Source organism: Benincasa hispida, chromosome 1 (assembly GCF_027475165.1).
Source record: "Benincasa hispida cultivar pf3 chromosome 1, pf3_genome.v1.1, whole genome shotgun sequence".
Taxonomy (NCBI): Eukaryota; Viridiplantae; Streptophyta; class Magnoliopsida; order Cucurbitales; family Cucurbitaceae; genus Benincasa; species Benincasa hispida.
In genome coordinates this window covers 38,079,080-38,094,230 of record NC_143478.1, presented here as the reverse complement: position 1 = coordinate 38,094,230, position 15,151 = coordinate 38,079,080, and the positions used below count along the sequence as shown (strand labels likewise).

General features: G+C 35.1%; 1 protein-coding gene, 1 long non-coding RNA gene and 1 other non-coding gene across 5 annotated transcripts; 2 read left to right on the top strand and 1 right to left on the bottom strand.

The window, feature by feature from the left end:
• The first annotated feature begins 2,288 nt into the window (after window positions 1-2,288).
• On the top strand, window positions 2,289-2,360 carry TRNAT-UGU (transfer RNA threonine (anticodon UGU)). Its single transcript has one exon. It is a non-coding gene; the product is annotated as a tRNA-Thr (tRNA).
• Window positions 2,361-2,473: 113 nt separating this feature from the next.
• On the bottom strand, window positions 2,474-6,894 carry LOC120087990 (AP2/B3-like transcriptional factor family protein). 3 transcript variants are annotated; one of them, XM_039045017.2, is made up of 7 exons: window positions 6,581-6,894; window positions 6,396-6,485; window positions 4,666-4,697; window positions 4,405-4,567; window positions 4,115-4,321; window positions 3,696-3,783; window positions 2,474-3,587 (listed from the first exon to the last, which is right to left on the bottom strand). In XM_039045017.2, the coding sequence occupies exons 1-7, from the start codon at window positions 6,629-6,631 to the stop codon at window positions 2,782-2,784; spliced, it is 1,437 nt and encodes a 478-aa protein (XP_038900945.1). In that variant the 5' UTR covers window positions 6,632-6,894; the 3' UTR covers window positions 2,474-2,781. The 3 variants fall into 3 exon arrangements, with proteins under 3 accessions (XP_038900945.1, XP_090171807.1, XP_038900948.1); XM_090315681.1 differs by having other exon boundaries at window positions 6,584-6,812; XM_039045020.2 differs by lacking the exons at window positions 6,396-6,485; window positions 6,581-6,894 and adding an exon at window positions 4,837-4,965.
• Window positions 6,895-10,591: 3,697 nt separating this feature from the next.
• LOC150038425 (uncharacterized) lies at window positions 10,592-14,586 on the top strand. The gene is made up of 3 exons (XR_016530736.1): window positions 10,592-14,235; window positions 14,324-14,412; window positions 14,498-14,586. It is a non-coding gene; the product is annotated as an uncharacterized LOC150038425 (long non-coding RNA).
• The last annotated feature ends 565 nt before the right edge of the window (window positions 14,587-15,151 follow it).

Below are 15,151 nucleotides of genomic sequence, written 5' to 3'. Positions count from 1 at the left end.
AAATGTTTATTTACTAATTTAAATGTATTTTATACTTTATTTTTATTTTTATAAGTTTATAGAAATATTCATCAACATTGATATTTTATTGATATTTCTATCGATATTTTCATAAAATTAAGATTTTGACATTTCACGTTAACATTTTATTGGTTGTATGTGAGGTTATTTATATTGATTATTTGCATCTTCGTCTCATGAGGTACATAAATGTATTTATGAACTCATATTCATAAAACTACTCTTACAAATTATATTATCTATCAATCAAGTAAAAGTCAATTCGTATTTGATGTCAAAAAATAGATGAGTAGTAAATTTATAGAATGAGAAATTGAACTTTAACTTGTAAGACAAAGAGTTGTAGTTTGTAAGTCGATGTGGTGTCAAGTCACACACTCTAACATTCGAGTTTTATTGAGTTTGTGAATGACTTGGATATTAAAAAACACAATATTGTGTTTTGACGTACCTTTTGACTTACTATATTTTGTTGCTTACAAAGGAGTCTCCTTTCGTAATAGAATTAAAGATTCATTTGTGTAGTCTAAGAATCAGTTGGAATTCTTGAATGGTACCAATTGAAAGAAACTGTCACATAAAGAACGTGCGAGAATCTTGCGGGCTCTTGAAAAGATTCATGGTTGACCCTATGTTAATCAGCGAGGTAGGCTTCTTAGAGCCTTGCTTGACCCGACATGGGGTTGGCCTTATAGGTCTCAACGACCCTCTTGCGGGTCTATCTAGAGCTCAACACGGAGGGTTGTTTATTTTTTGGAATGTAGATAATTAAAATTTTAAATGTCCGAAATTATATGTATTAGAATTTATAGATGTTTGGCATCTTTAGATTATCTGTTTTGTAGGAATATTTTTGCAGATATCTAGGAATATTTTGATATATGTGTTTCTTTCATAAGTTTTCTACTTGAAAATGTCTTCAATTTACATAAAATTTCAAGAATGCCCTCATGACTATTTATTAATTTTATAATTAATTTGATATGATTGGAATTTATATAAACATATTTGTTGTTATCAACTTGAATTTCTTTTAAAATTAATACAATTTATAGTATTTTTATATGTTATTTTTCTCAACAAAATAATGTATCATAATTTAAGATTTTTTTTTTATAAAATAAATATAAATTAAAATATATTGCTAAAAAATAATAAAAATTACAATATAACTAAAAATATATGATATATAATGTTGAAAATATTTATTTTAATTATATAATGTAAATGAAAATTAATGTGTGTACGTGTGTGCGTGTAAAATAGTATAAAATAAAATATAACAAAAGGACAAAAATGAAAAATGAGGATGCCTTTAACTCAGGAATTTAGAAAACCCATGTTTCAGTTGGACATCCAAAACAGTTCAGATGCAACTGCCTAGGCATCCTAGGACACCCGATAATCTTTTTATAATACCATAAAATAAACACAATAATTTAAATGTCAACTCTATGGGAATCTAACATGCCCGCGAAATAAACGGACTCCTAAGGGGTTTGGCCCTCCCTTACATATGCCACTTGTTTCATCTTTAGGCTTTCGGTTTATGTCTATGCCTCAGGCCTCATGCTTTGGTCTAAGGCTCGACCTTTAGGCTACCGTCTTAAAACTCGACTCATTGGCCCCTGGCCAGATCTACAGGTTGGATTAAGCCACTTGCCTCTCTATTGTGTTTAACTCATAATTTCACTCATAATAGTTTCACGATTAAGAGAGAAAAAAAAATGAATTTACCAACACAACATGTTAGAATTCAGAAAAAAAAAATAAAAAAGAAAAATGAAAGAAGATAAGGGCATATTTTTCTATGTTTACAATTCAAACACAGTTGTAAATTTGAACTTTCTAATTTGAATATTCATAAATTCAAGTTTATTTAAATCGTAGACTAAATACTTCTACAACCACATGTAGAGGTGAAGATTCGAATATCTAACATTTTTTTAATAGATGATATATGTCTTAATTAATTGAACTATGTTTAAATTAATTGGTTGACCTAATTATTTTCCCTTTTAAGCAAATAGACGTTTCTACTTGTGTTTTACCTTCTACCTTTTCTCACCATTTCTTACCATTGTTTAATATATTATACTATATCATTATAACTTTGAAAATTGTTATATATGTAATATTGCAGTCTTTATGCTATAAGTAGAATTAATCTTACATAAGTAAAACATAATAAGTCAAGGCGACCATAATTCAATTGGTACAACAAAACTAATAATTAAATATTATTTTTATTGTTAGCTAACAAAGCAGCCCCTATAGCTCAGTGGTAGAGCGTCAGTCTTGTAAACTGAAGGTCTGTAGTTCGATCCTGCATGGGGGCAAAATTAAAATTATACTATTTTTTGTTCTTTTATTTTTTTCCACCATTCTTCAGGTAAGATCTGATTCTTTTTGCAGCCAAAGAGAGAATGAAAGAGAAAACAACACAAAGAAATGTACTTGAATATACAAATAGAATAGGGTAGATAATAAACTTCAAATTCACTTTTTACGATTACATTCCCAAAATTTTACATCTTTCACTCTCCTCCCATTGCCAAAACTAAACTACTATGGTTGCTATAACAACTAGCCCTCTCAACCCATCAGTGAAATTCCTTGCATTGCTATGGTTGCGAAAAGAAATGGCAGAATGTTCTCAAAACTCTCTTTTAACCAACTAATACACTGCAGCTTCCAACAAAACCAAACCAACTCTACACACCCAGGAATTTTTTTGTATTTTGTACATCATCCCTCCCATCACCAAGGGGCACTGGCTACTTCCTTGAACAATTTATCCATATGTTCAATATCAGCGTCTAAAGAGCGAATTTCAGCTTCAAGTTGCCTCATGGTTGCTCTTCTTTCAATGATTTTCGCCAAGAGACTGTGTATTTCCTCTTCTATAGAGTTCCGCTTCAGCTCTGCTTCTCTTTTCTTCTCTGGTTTTAGAGAGAGAGACAATAGTTGGTCGATTCGAACTCGCAGGAAGCCTACGTTCATTCCTAAGCCTTCGAAAGCTGTTAGAGTTTTATCCCAAGTCACAAGGTGTTCTTGTGAAGTGGTAATCTTGCATGCTCTAATGGCATCAGCAATGTTGATGGTCTCTGATATGATTCCTGAAACAAGTTTGTAATTTAGACCTTCAAGAATATGGTCATGAAGAAATGACTTCTGGCTGCAGCATAGCTCATAGTATTTGGTTCTAATGTAACTGGAGAACTCAGAGTCAATAATCAATCCATTTACAGAAATGCTGAAATCGTTCAAATTGTTCACTTTGTCGAAATTCAGTATAGAGTCTGATAAACGAATTCCATTCATAAAGTAAGAACCAAAACTCTCTCTCTCATTTTCAGACTCTTCTAGCACAGGCATCATCTCAGAATCTAAAAGCACGTGGCTATTTGTTTGCTCATGTTCTTCATGGGTATCCATTGCAGGGGAGATGGGATTGTAGTCTTCTTCCGCTTCCTCTTTCACGGGAGCAATGTTAGTCTCTTTGCTATTTACATCCTCAAGGATGATATGTTCCTCCTTAATATGAGGGATGTTTTCTTTGCTATCTACATGTTAAAAGAACAATAGCATGGTGACTTCACCTATGTTCCCATATTGTCACAAATATAGAAATGGAAAATAGCCAAAAAGACTGTGTGAACTACAAAACTTACATATAGGTGTTTGTTTGTTGGAGGCCTCATATTTAAGGCCTAGAGCACCATCAACCTCAGCTGCAGCATTGGATCTCACAATGTAAACCTAAAAACAGCAGAGACAGATGACCATGACAGATTTAAAGTGCTTGAATCCCAAAAGCCGAGTAAATAGAGCCTACAACTGAAAGACTGATCCTAAATTCTCCTCGAATCGACCTAGTTTATTATGTTACCAAGATCTACATCAAAGTTCAATATCTCTGCAGCTAATTATTTCAAACAACGACAAATACTTAGGGCTGAAGAACAATTGGATGGACCAAGGCAATTAGAAGTTTCTCTAACGTTCAACTTTTACTCATACTAAGTGCCAAGTTATGGAAGGCCTGAAACAATTGCCAAGAAAAATCAACTAAAGTCAGAGGAACAGTTACCATAAATCTGTTAGGCATTACTAAATGGAAAACTATGACATCTCCTTGCAGTAATTTGTGAGCTATTGAGAAACCTCGCCATCCAGCACTCAACCCCGTTTTTTCGGATAAATATTTTGTTTCATATAATTTACCACTTTCATCTTCTAAGACCATTGCAGTATCCTGCTTCGGCAAATGGAGGTCACAGAATCCTTTTGGAAGACCCTGCCACGACCCAAAAAGTTCTGTCAAAGGATTCACCTCAGCAATGCACATTTCAGATCCAAGAGAATTGCAGGTAGGTTTACCAGCCAAAATCCTCCTGTGACATGTGATGGGAGCATAACCTTAATAAGACTGGGATAACTAGAAGATAATTTTTCTTGAACCTCCTTTGCTCGTGCCATAACAACAGATTGAGCTTCGAGATCATGGTATAAGCTATCAACAGTTGTTCTCTTGGGTTTTACACTGCAAGTTAAAAGACATAAAATAAAGTATTGAAGAATAATCGAGTTTTTCTGGAGAACAATGAAGCATATCATTGCAATGTCAATGTGATCCATTACCTTCGAGTCAGTGAAAAACTGTGAACTGCTTCCTGATAAAGAATTTTGCATATATTAGTCAGATTCAGTATAAATTCACATGAAAAGGAGACATTCATACATAAAATGTAAGATTTTTCCAGGTGGAGGGCATTACAGGATGCAAAAATGAAATGAATTTCAGAAAATTACAGCAATACAGAAGGAATGGATGCCGTGAGGAGACTGTAAACTAGCCCCCACACATGAGTGGCTGTCACTTCAAAGAAGCACTCTAACAAACTCCTCATCGTCCATAAGCAGTCCAAATATATATGATATGCATCCTAGCCATAGAATAAGTAACGTGAAGAATCACATCGCACATGACAAGCAGACCAGTGCAAGTCAATCAAAATTTACTTCAGACTTGATATCGGAGGGAAGATGCTAAATCCTATAATGAAAGGACAAGAAAAAAGAGAGACCAACATGCATTACAAATCAAAGTCTAGTAACTAATTTTGCAACCTTGATGAAATAAGCATAAAACTTCAATCCAGGTCAAATTGAATCAGGTATGTGTGTAATCAATAATCATTAAAAAGAAATAAAACAAAATTCAGCATATATTCCAAAACTTTAACTAGAATTCTGCCTTGACACCCTGCGCTCCAGGAGCTCAAATTCTCGACTCAAGTGCAGCAGCTTCTTGTGCCATTGACTTGTGTTGGTGAAAATTTTTATTTAAATGAAAATTATATATTTTCATGGGTTTTTGTGAAAATAAGAATCCCACATTGCTTAATTTAACAAGGGGAAATCCTTTATATATGCTCACCTCTAATCCAACCATCTATGTTTTGCACACCATCGTTGTTGGACGAAATTATCTTTTATTACAAAAATATTTTTTGTTATATATATATATATATATTTTTTAAAAATTCATCTTCTGTTTTTTTGACACCTTCTTCACCAGTTCTTTCGCTTCCATCAGCCGCATGCGTCCTCCATTTCTACGCAGTGCGCAATATTCCGTTGGACTCTCTGCCTATAAATTAAGTGAGCGAAGAGTGAACAAGATGATTCCTTCTCTTCTCTGCTCACAGACGAAAAAAAACCTTTCTTCTTCCACTTCCTTTTCTTCACCAGTTTTCCGAGCAACAGAGCATGTACCATTTGCCGATCAGTTCTGGTGCAGTTTCGTGACTGACTTTTCTGGGTTGTTTTATCCTGGGGATGGCATGACGTTATTCCGAACTATTTGCACAAAGGACAAAGCCGCGAAATGTCTTTAGTGAGATCTTCGACTCAACCTTTCACAATTTGTTAGTTTTGCAGGTTCTACTTCTGATGACTGCCGTTTCTTTGTTGGGCAATTGGCATTAACAAAACCAATTTGTCTGTGAATCAGAGTTGTCATCTCCGAACTCTGTCCTACATTTTATGGGGCTTCAAAATGACAAAACATCTACAAAGGGTTCTTCAGAGACAAATTTTAAAAGCTCAAATTCCTCTTAAAAAAATGAGTCATTCTTCGTAGATGATATAATATTAAATTACCCATACGCCTAAGTTTTTGAGTCGGTGATTTAAGACTTTATAATGCCATAAAAAAGCAGAAAAGTCCATTTCAGTGTAAATTCACATGAAAAGGAGTGAAACTGTCAACTGGGTATCCATCAAATTCTGGAAGAATTTCAGATCAGATCTCAATCGACCCAAAAGACAACAGAAGAGAAAAAAACAGAGTGAAACTGTCCACTCACTTGATCATAACTAGTACTCGGTTGTGTACTCGAGACCCAAGTTTTTCTCCTAAGCAGCTTCTCCTTCTTCCTTGGCCTCCACTGGTTCATCTAAGGAGGAAAGAGAGAGAAATTGAAAGCAACTTAGATCGGCCAAAAGCTGAAATGCAAAAGCAGAAAGATGAGAAACCAGAGAAAAAAGACACCACAGCAGAAGAATGAGCAGGAATTTCTCTGTGCTTGTGAACAATGGCCATGGCTGGTGATGAAATGGAATGATGGGGGTGCTTGATTTCAGCTGATTCTGTTACCCACTTGTATCAACCATTTTCAGACAACGAACAGCAAGATCACTATTCGAATCAAACGGTTGAAAATGGAGAGATCAGATGTGGGATTTGAATTTGGGAGACATCTGAACCGTCCGTAGTTGCAAGAGAAGGAATGAGCAGAGACAGTGAGACGTACGGACACGACGCTCTTTGTATGGAATTCCCCACTTTCGTACTATTTTTCAATTATTTCCTTTTTCCATATCGACTCATTTTAGTAATAAATTAATAGTGCACTAAAAAAAGGCAAAAGATTAAGCCTTTGGTTAAAGTCCAAGTATTCCTATAATAGTCATAGATCTTAGTTTATTGGATTTAAGTTATTTCTGAAACGAAATAAGCAATTAATATATTCAAAATACAACTTTATTGAATAAGACTCAATAACATCTTTATTGATAACAGAATAAGTTTATTATTTACAAACCACCAGTTTTAGGACATAAAACCCAACAAACTCCCACTTGAACTAGAACTCTAGTGCGTTTACAAATATATACAATGTTGAGTATGAGAGAATAAATACAAAAAAACTAGGGCATCAGATACCCAGTAATTCTCCCATTTGCCCTAGATTTATCTATCTCGTAGTCCTAATCCCATTAGGTGACTCTCGAACACTTTAGTCGGGAGGGACTTCGTAAAAGGATCAACTAAATTGTCTTCTGAGGCTATCTGCATGACGATCACGTCTCCTCGGTGTACGATCTCCCTGATGATATGGTACTTGCGCTCGATGTGTTTTCTGTGCTTACGACTTCTAAGTTATTTGGAATTTGCAATTGTTCCATTATTATCACAATAAAGGATGATCGGCAGGTGCATATTTGGAACCATTTCCAAATCAGTCAAGAACTTTCTAAGTCATACTACCTCCTCGATTGCCTAGCATGCAGCTACATACTCCACTTCCGTTGTGGAGTCAACAATACAAATTTGCTTAATACTTCTCCATAATATAGCTCCTCCATTCAAAGTGAATATTGATCTCGAAGTTAAGTTCCTAAAATCTACATCGGTTTGAAAAATAAAATCAATGTATCTTGTAAGGATCAGATCCTTAGCATCATACACGAGCATATAGTCTCTTATTCTCCGAAGATACTTGAGGATGTTCTTAACTACAGTCCAATGATCATATCCAAGATTGGACTGATATCTGTTGACTATTCCAAATGCATAACATATGTCGGGGCGTGTACACATCATGGCATACATCAAACTTCCAACTGCTGATGCATAGGGAATTCATTTCATATCTTTAACCTCTTGAGGTGTTATAGGATATTGTTCCTAATGAATTTCATGCCTGAAAGGTAACATACCTTTCTTGGAATTTTGTATTTTATACCTAGATAACATCTTGTCTATATAAGATGTATGAGATAATGTTAGCGTTTTGTTCTTGCAGTTCTGAACTATTTGGATCCCAAGAATATACTGTGCATCTCCCAGATCCTTCATTTGGAATTATGATGCTAGCCATCTCTTAATGTCAGCTAAGAATTCTACTTCATTTCCAATGAGTAGAATATCATCAATATATAAAATCAGGAAAGCTACAATCTTGTTGACAATTTTCTTGTAGACACAAGGTTCATCAACATTCTGTACAAAATCAGATTTGATCACAATGTCAAATCTCATATTCCAGGATTTGGATGCTTGTTTCAACCCATAAATGGATCTATTAAGCTTGCAAACCTTTTTCTTTTGACCATGTTCTATAACCCCTCTAGTTGAGACATATAGATACTCTATTCAAGATAGTCATTCAAAAAAGTTATCTTGATGTCCATTTGCCAGATTTCATAACCATAAAAAGCAGCAATAGATAAGAGTATTCTAATAGACTTAATCATGACAATTGGATAGAATGTTTCTTCATATTCCATCATATCTCTTTAGGTAAACCCTTTTGCCTTGAGTCTAGCTTTATAGGTTTGTACCTTACTAGCTTGATCTCGTTTTCTCTTGTAGATCCATTTGCAACCAGTAGGTTTTACTCCTTCTGGTTGGTCTACAAGTTCTCAGATTGAATTGAAGTACATTGACTCGATTTCGAGGTCCATGGCTTTTATCCATTAGTCTCTATCCACATCTTTCATTGCCTGTTTAAAAGTCAATGGATCCTCTAAGCCATCATTAGGTATGTCAGCTTGAGTTTCTATTAAACCCATGTGACGCTCAGGTTGTTGAACAACCTTCCCACTACGTCAAGGCATTCTCAACTTTTGAGAAGGATGTGAAACACCAATGTCATCAACAACTTTCATTGATCTACTTGTAGCTTCTGTGGTTAATTCATTTAATACTAGCTTACTGCAAGGTTGATGATTCTTTATGTGGTCCTCCTCTAAGAAGGTTGTTGTCACACCCCGTACCAGATTACCCTCCTAACCTGGATGGAATGGTGACTGCAGCAGTTACCAACCCTTTTGCTGGCACTTACTGCCTATCTTACCTGTTAAATCTTGCTCAAACCCTGAATACATATATAATAACTCAAAACTTAACACATTTACATTTACAGGGTTTCGCAGAATTGTTTACATAGATAATACAACCTAGTGAGCCCCATCAAGAATACTAGTCACTAGACAGACACATGTGTACTAACTAATACAGGTCTTCAATTACGCTTCCTTCAATCTATGTTTTAAGTGGCAGTGTAGTAGTAGAATAATCTTTTGGGAACTGACCGCTACCTGAAAGAAAACATTTGAAAACGTGAGCTAGAAGCCCAGTGAGTGACTTGATAAAACTTAAATCTCATGCTTAAACTGAAAGCTTGAAAACATAATACTGGGACTTAAAATATACCAAGCAAACGTGTACATAAAATCATTTAAACCAATGTATCTGAAACCTGAATCTTAGCTGAGAATGAACATTCATTGCTACCCAACGTCAAGCCAAGGCCAGATGAGACCTCTACTTGTCCTATTCATATTAAACTATGGCTAGAAGAGATCCCTACGTCGATCTCTTTAAATATATTGATGGCATCTTAAGCAACATCCTTAAAACATAAACGCTGATAACAACTCTTAAACATCAATAATCATCATTATTCCCTAGTTGAGAACGAGCATACGATGCTCTAGCTCCCAACATCTATTATCGGTCAAGAGACTCATACCTCGGCCTCTCACTCAGACCTACTTACATACACATGGAGTTTACTATGTACTGTCAACACCTTAGGTACATTTATTCAAATATCTTCCCCACCTTCAGTATCCCTATTCATTATATTTAGAAATACCAACGCATGTACTTTGGCAACTGGAGGTATTTAAAACATAGTACGTCAAGCTTCATTCAATCTTAGCTTTAACTCTAATGCATGTTTCATACTTTGTGAAATAAGTTGGCTTAAAACATATTGAATTAGCATGTAAAACCACTAGCATGCGTTAGACATGGAAAAACATACTTGGAAAACTCATACATTAGTAAACATCATGCGTTGATAAACATTCATAAGCATTAGAAATTTCAAACTATTCTTCTAGCCTAGAAGAATATACGACTGCCTTTATCCTTAGTCGAGAGTGAACTACTAGTTCTAACCTTCAATGTCAACCTTAGTCGGGGAGAACCCTTTTTACTCAGTCCCTCGACGTTGTATTACCAATGTGCACGTGGTTATAACTGAGTACCGTTGTACCTTATGTACCTGACTAAGATACCTTCTCATTGTCCTTCAGTATCCTTAGGTACTTCTGCTCAGATACCTTCTCAAACATCCTTCAGTATCGAGCTGCTAAGATTCCTTCTCAAATGTCCTTCGGTATCAAGTTGGTCTGGTACCTTCTCGAATGTCCTTCGGTACCAAGTTGGTCAGATACCTTCTCAAATGTCCTTTGGCATCTGGTTGGGTGGATACCTTCTCAAATATCTTTCGGTATCGCGTTTTAAGTAAAACTAGTCATAAACATTTAGTTGAACACTAAGGCTTAGTGCTCAAATCATCATACTAGTTCATTCATCATACTAGTTCATCATAAAAATGGAGTTATTTAAACATGCTGAAAGTATTTGGACAAAATAACATATTTAAATCATATCAATTCCATGGAAAACATGCTTTACTTAGCATGAGAATAAGTTTCACAAACACGTTGCTTGGCACTTCATTTAAACACTTAGCATGAGAAATAACTTCAAGAAAATCATGGTTTCTAAATCGTTAAAACATCAATTCATCACATAGTCACTCACAACTTGTTGGCCTCTTAACGGGTTATACGCCTCTCCTAGCTCTTCTTGGCCTGAAAGAACATAATTCCCAGTTAAACAACTTAGAATTCTTAGCAAAATACCTCAAATAGTTCATTTACTAATGGAAATTTCGTCATCGGAGACAGCTTTACTAGCGAGATTCTCCTCATGAGCGAGATCAAGTTTTTCCTAGCGATACTCCATTACCAGCGATACCAGCGAGGTTCAGCCCAATTTCTAGTGAGATTCCCTTCTAAAGCGAGATCCTCAGCACAAAATTAGCGAGATTGCCTTCATAAGCGAGATCCTCCTTCTCCATATGAGCTGTTTGCTTGTTCTTCCCAAGCAGTTGTCTACTTATGCATAGATCCTCTGTTACAACTTCAAAAATTCATAACTCAAAATCCAGCCCTCTTTTGAAGAAACTTCCTTCTACAAACATGTTTAGAATTGAGTTTGCAACATTACCTTAAAATTTCAACTCAAAATTCCCCGTTGTTTAATCTGGAGATTCAAAACTTCATCATTGGCCCCAATTCAAGCAGCTGCCTGCTTGTTTAATAATTTCTAGTTCAAACTTCCAAAATTAAATAACTTAATTTCCAGGCCTCATCTTAAAAATTTTCATTTTACAAAGTTGTTTATAACTGAGTTAACAATATTACCTCGAATTTTTAGCTCAAAACGCTTCGTAATTCGTCCTAGAGCTTCAATTCTTCACTGATGGCCTAGATTCACCCGAGAAACGAATCCTTCGTCTTCATTTTGCCTCTCCGGCCTTATTCCGGCAAGTTTTCCTTCCAGCAGCCCAGCTACAGAAAATAGACTCATAGAGCTTTCGAATGCCACTGGAATTACACAAATAGCCTAAGTAATTTGTCCAACCCGACCCAATGAATTCAACCTTCTTGCTTATATTTTCGCCCAAAATCCAGCATGAACTCTCCTTGTGCCATTTGGCCCACTATTGGTAATGAAGGGCTAAGATTTACCAAATTTCCTTTTTCTAACTTCATCACAATATTACTTCAACACTACACCTGATTAAATGGCATGGTCTCATTCATATGCTTATTATGCATTCCATCATCAAGCATGACCTTCCTTAGCCTAGCTAAGTTTTGTCCTACTTTTACACTTAGCTACCCAAGAGCCTATTTCTTCTTGCTTTCATCTCCTATCTTTCCTAAGACAAGGCTTCATTAGCTCATTAGGAAACATCTCATTACTTACTCTTACTTAACGTAATTAGGATTCGGGTTTTACAGTTGCATTTGTCGATAAAAATACTATCTGGCGGAGGATCATAGAAAAAAAAAAAACTTTTGTCTTTTTAGGGTAGCTTTTTAACGGTGTTCCAGTTTCTTCGAGTTCTACACCAATACATGTGTTGGACATCCCAAAATCCTGAAGTGACGTAAATTACCTTTACGTCCTCTTCATAACTCGTAAGGTATTTCTGAAACACTTTTTTATGGAACCATGTTTAAAATATATACAATAGTCTCTACTGCATATTCTTAAAAAGAATTTGGCAACTGAGCATAACTCATCATCGAACGAACCATGTCCAACAGGGTTCTATTTCACCTTTCCGCTACACCATTTTGTTGAGATGTACCGGGTGCTATGAGTTGGGACTGAATTCCGTGTTCTATCAAATAGTTCTGGAATTTTAAGTCTATATACTCACCACCTCGATCTATCGAAGTGTTATATTCTTTTTACCTAATTGGTTCTCAACTTTGCCTTATATTTCTTGAACTTTTCAAGGGTGTTGGATTATGATGTATTAGGTAAATATAGCCATATCTAGAATAATCATCCAACCATTATTTAAGATGGTGTCAAGAAACACAATAAAGAAGGAGATTTTGAAAATTTATGAGACTGAAAAGTTGAAAACCATGACATTGTTGAATGAGAACAAAGGAAAAATTACCCTTACAACGAACATGTGGACTTCCAACCACCAAACAAAAGGTTGTATGGCTATCACTGCGCATTTTGTTGATGATAGTTGGGTTTTGCAAAACAAAATAATCAGGTTTATATATGTCCCTTCTCCACACACTTTTGAGATGCTTCATGAAGAAATAATGGAATGTCTGTTAGATTGGAATATTGATCGAAAATTGTCATCTGTAACTGTAGATAATTGTAGTACAAATGACTCCATGGCTAATATGCTTGTTGATAGTTTGTGTGGAAACTTAATATTGGATGGGAGTTTATTTCTTATGCGATGTTGTGCTCATATTCTGAACTTGATTGTGAAAGATGGGTTGGCAGTGATAGGAGATGAGATCGAAAGAGTACGTAGTAGTGTGTCTTTTTGGGTGCATACACAAAAAAAGAAGGAGAAATTTTGAGGAAACTGCTCGACAGTTGAATGTTTATGATGGTCAGATGTTGAGTCTTGATTGTTGTACTAGGTGGAATTCTACATATTTTATGTTAGCCATTGCATTAAAGTACAAGGTTGTTTTTTATCGATTAAAACAACGATAACCAAAGTACAAGTGTTTGTCGTTGGATTAAGATTGGGCATTAGCAAAAGAGATATGTGAGAAACTGAAAATATTTCATCACATGACTGAAATATTTTCTAGATCCAAATATCCTACTGCTAATCTTTTTTTCCCAAAAAATTGTATATTAAAATTGGCTATTTCTGAGTGGACTACATTCAAGAGATAAGAGACATGACTTCAAATATGATGTCAAAGTTTGATAAGTATTGGAAGAAAATTCATGGGGTAATGGCCATAGCTGCAGTTTTAGATCCACGTTACAAATTGAAGTTGATTGAGATTTACTTCCCTGGAATTTATGGAGATGTTTTTTTCTTGAAGTGGAAAGGATTAAAAAAATTTGTTCAGATTTGTAAACAGAATATCAGCTGAAGCATGAAGGTGAAGGTGATGATTATCACGCTAGAAATTTAGATGGAACCTCATAGAATATAGAATTTGATGATTTTAATGATTATGTCTTGTTTGTATCGAATTCTAATAATATGAATCAGAAGCAACAGTTTGATGCATATTTGGATGAACATGTCTTACCTCGAACATCCGATTTTGACATTTTGAGTTGATGGAAATTGAATGGTGTTAAGTATCCAATTTTACAAGAAATTACAAGAGACATATTAGCCATCCCGTTATCTAGTATTGCATCAGAGTCTGCTTTTAGTATCTATGGTAGGATTGTAAGCCCACATCGTAACAAACTTCATCCGAAGACGATAGAGGCTTTGATGTGCGCTCAAAATTGGATTACAACTGAAGTTTTGACAGGTTAGTTTGTTTTTTTTGTTTTATCTCTTTTTAGCATTTAATATATTATTAAATATTTTCTTTTATTACAAATATTTGACAATATAAGGTATTAGCACGGGAAAAGAAATAGTTAAACATTTAGCAACTGTTTAAGTAGATGCAGACGATTCTGATGAAGATGACGCAGTGACTAAGGTATGCTCAAGAATTAACATTATTTTGTGGTCTAGCTTTTTTTTTTTTTTGGTGACATTATTTGTTTGTTACATTTTAAATGTAGGAATGAATAATACTCACAACTAAAGATGAGATGATGCCAAGAAAGGAGAAAGATTTGATTGTGAAGTCATCATTGAAGAGAGAAAGACGAGATTTTGAATTTTAAGTTGTAAACTTATTTGGATATATAAGACGTTTGCCTTTAATTGACTTCTTTATTCAAACTTTATTGAATTTTAAGTTGTAAACTTATTTAATGGATTTGTTAGTTTTTAAATTGTGTTCATTTAAATGTATAAGATGTTGTGAACTAGTCAAATTTCAAATAAAATCACTTGAATTAAAAAATGAAGAATTCGATAAACTTATTTAATGGATTTTTTTGTGAGCTAATCAAATTTTAAATAAAATCTAATTTTAAATCTAATGTTAATTAACAAAAAATGGGGAGTCCCTGCGGGGAAACGGGGAATGGGGCCACGTGGAGACCCCGTTTCCCCGACGCGAGGACGGGGGCGAGGATGGGGGAGAATTTCTCTCACATGGCCAGGGATGGGGGATGCCCCCCATCCCGGCCTGGCCCCGTTGCCAACCCTAGTTTATACTAGAATTAACCTTATGATGTCTAAGTGATAAACCAATTTTATTACCTCACATCGCTCATGTATGCTCATAAAACCGGGTTAACCTAACTCATATGCCGACTTAATCCCCA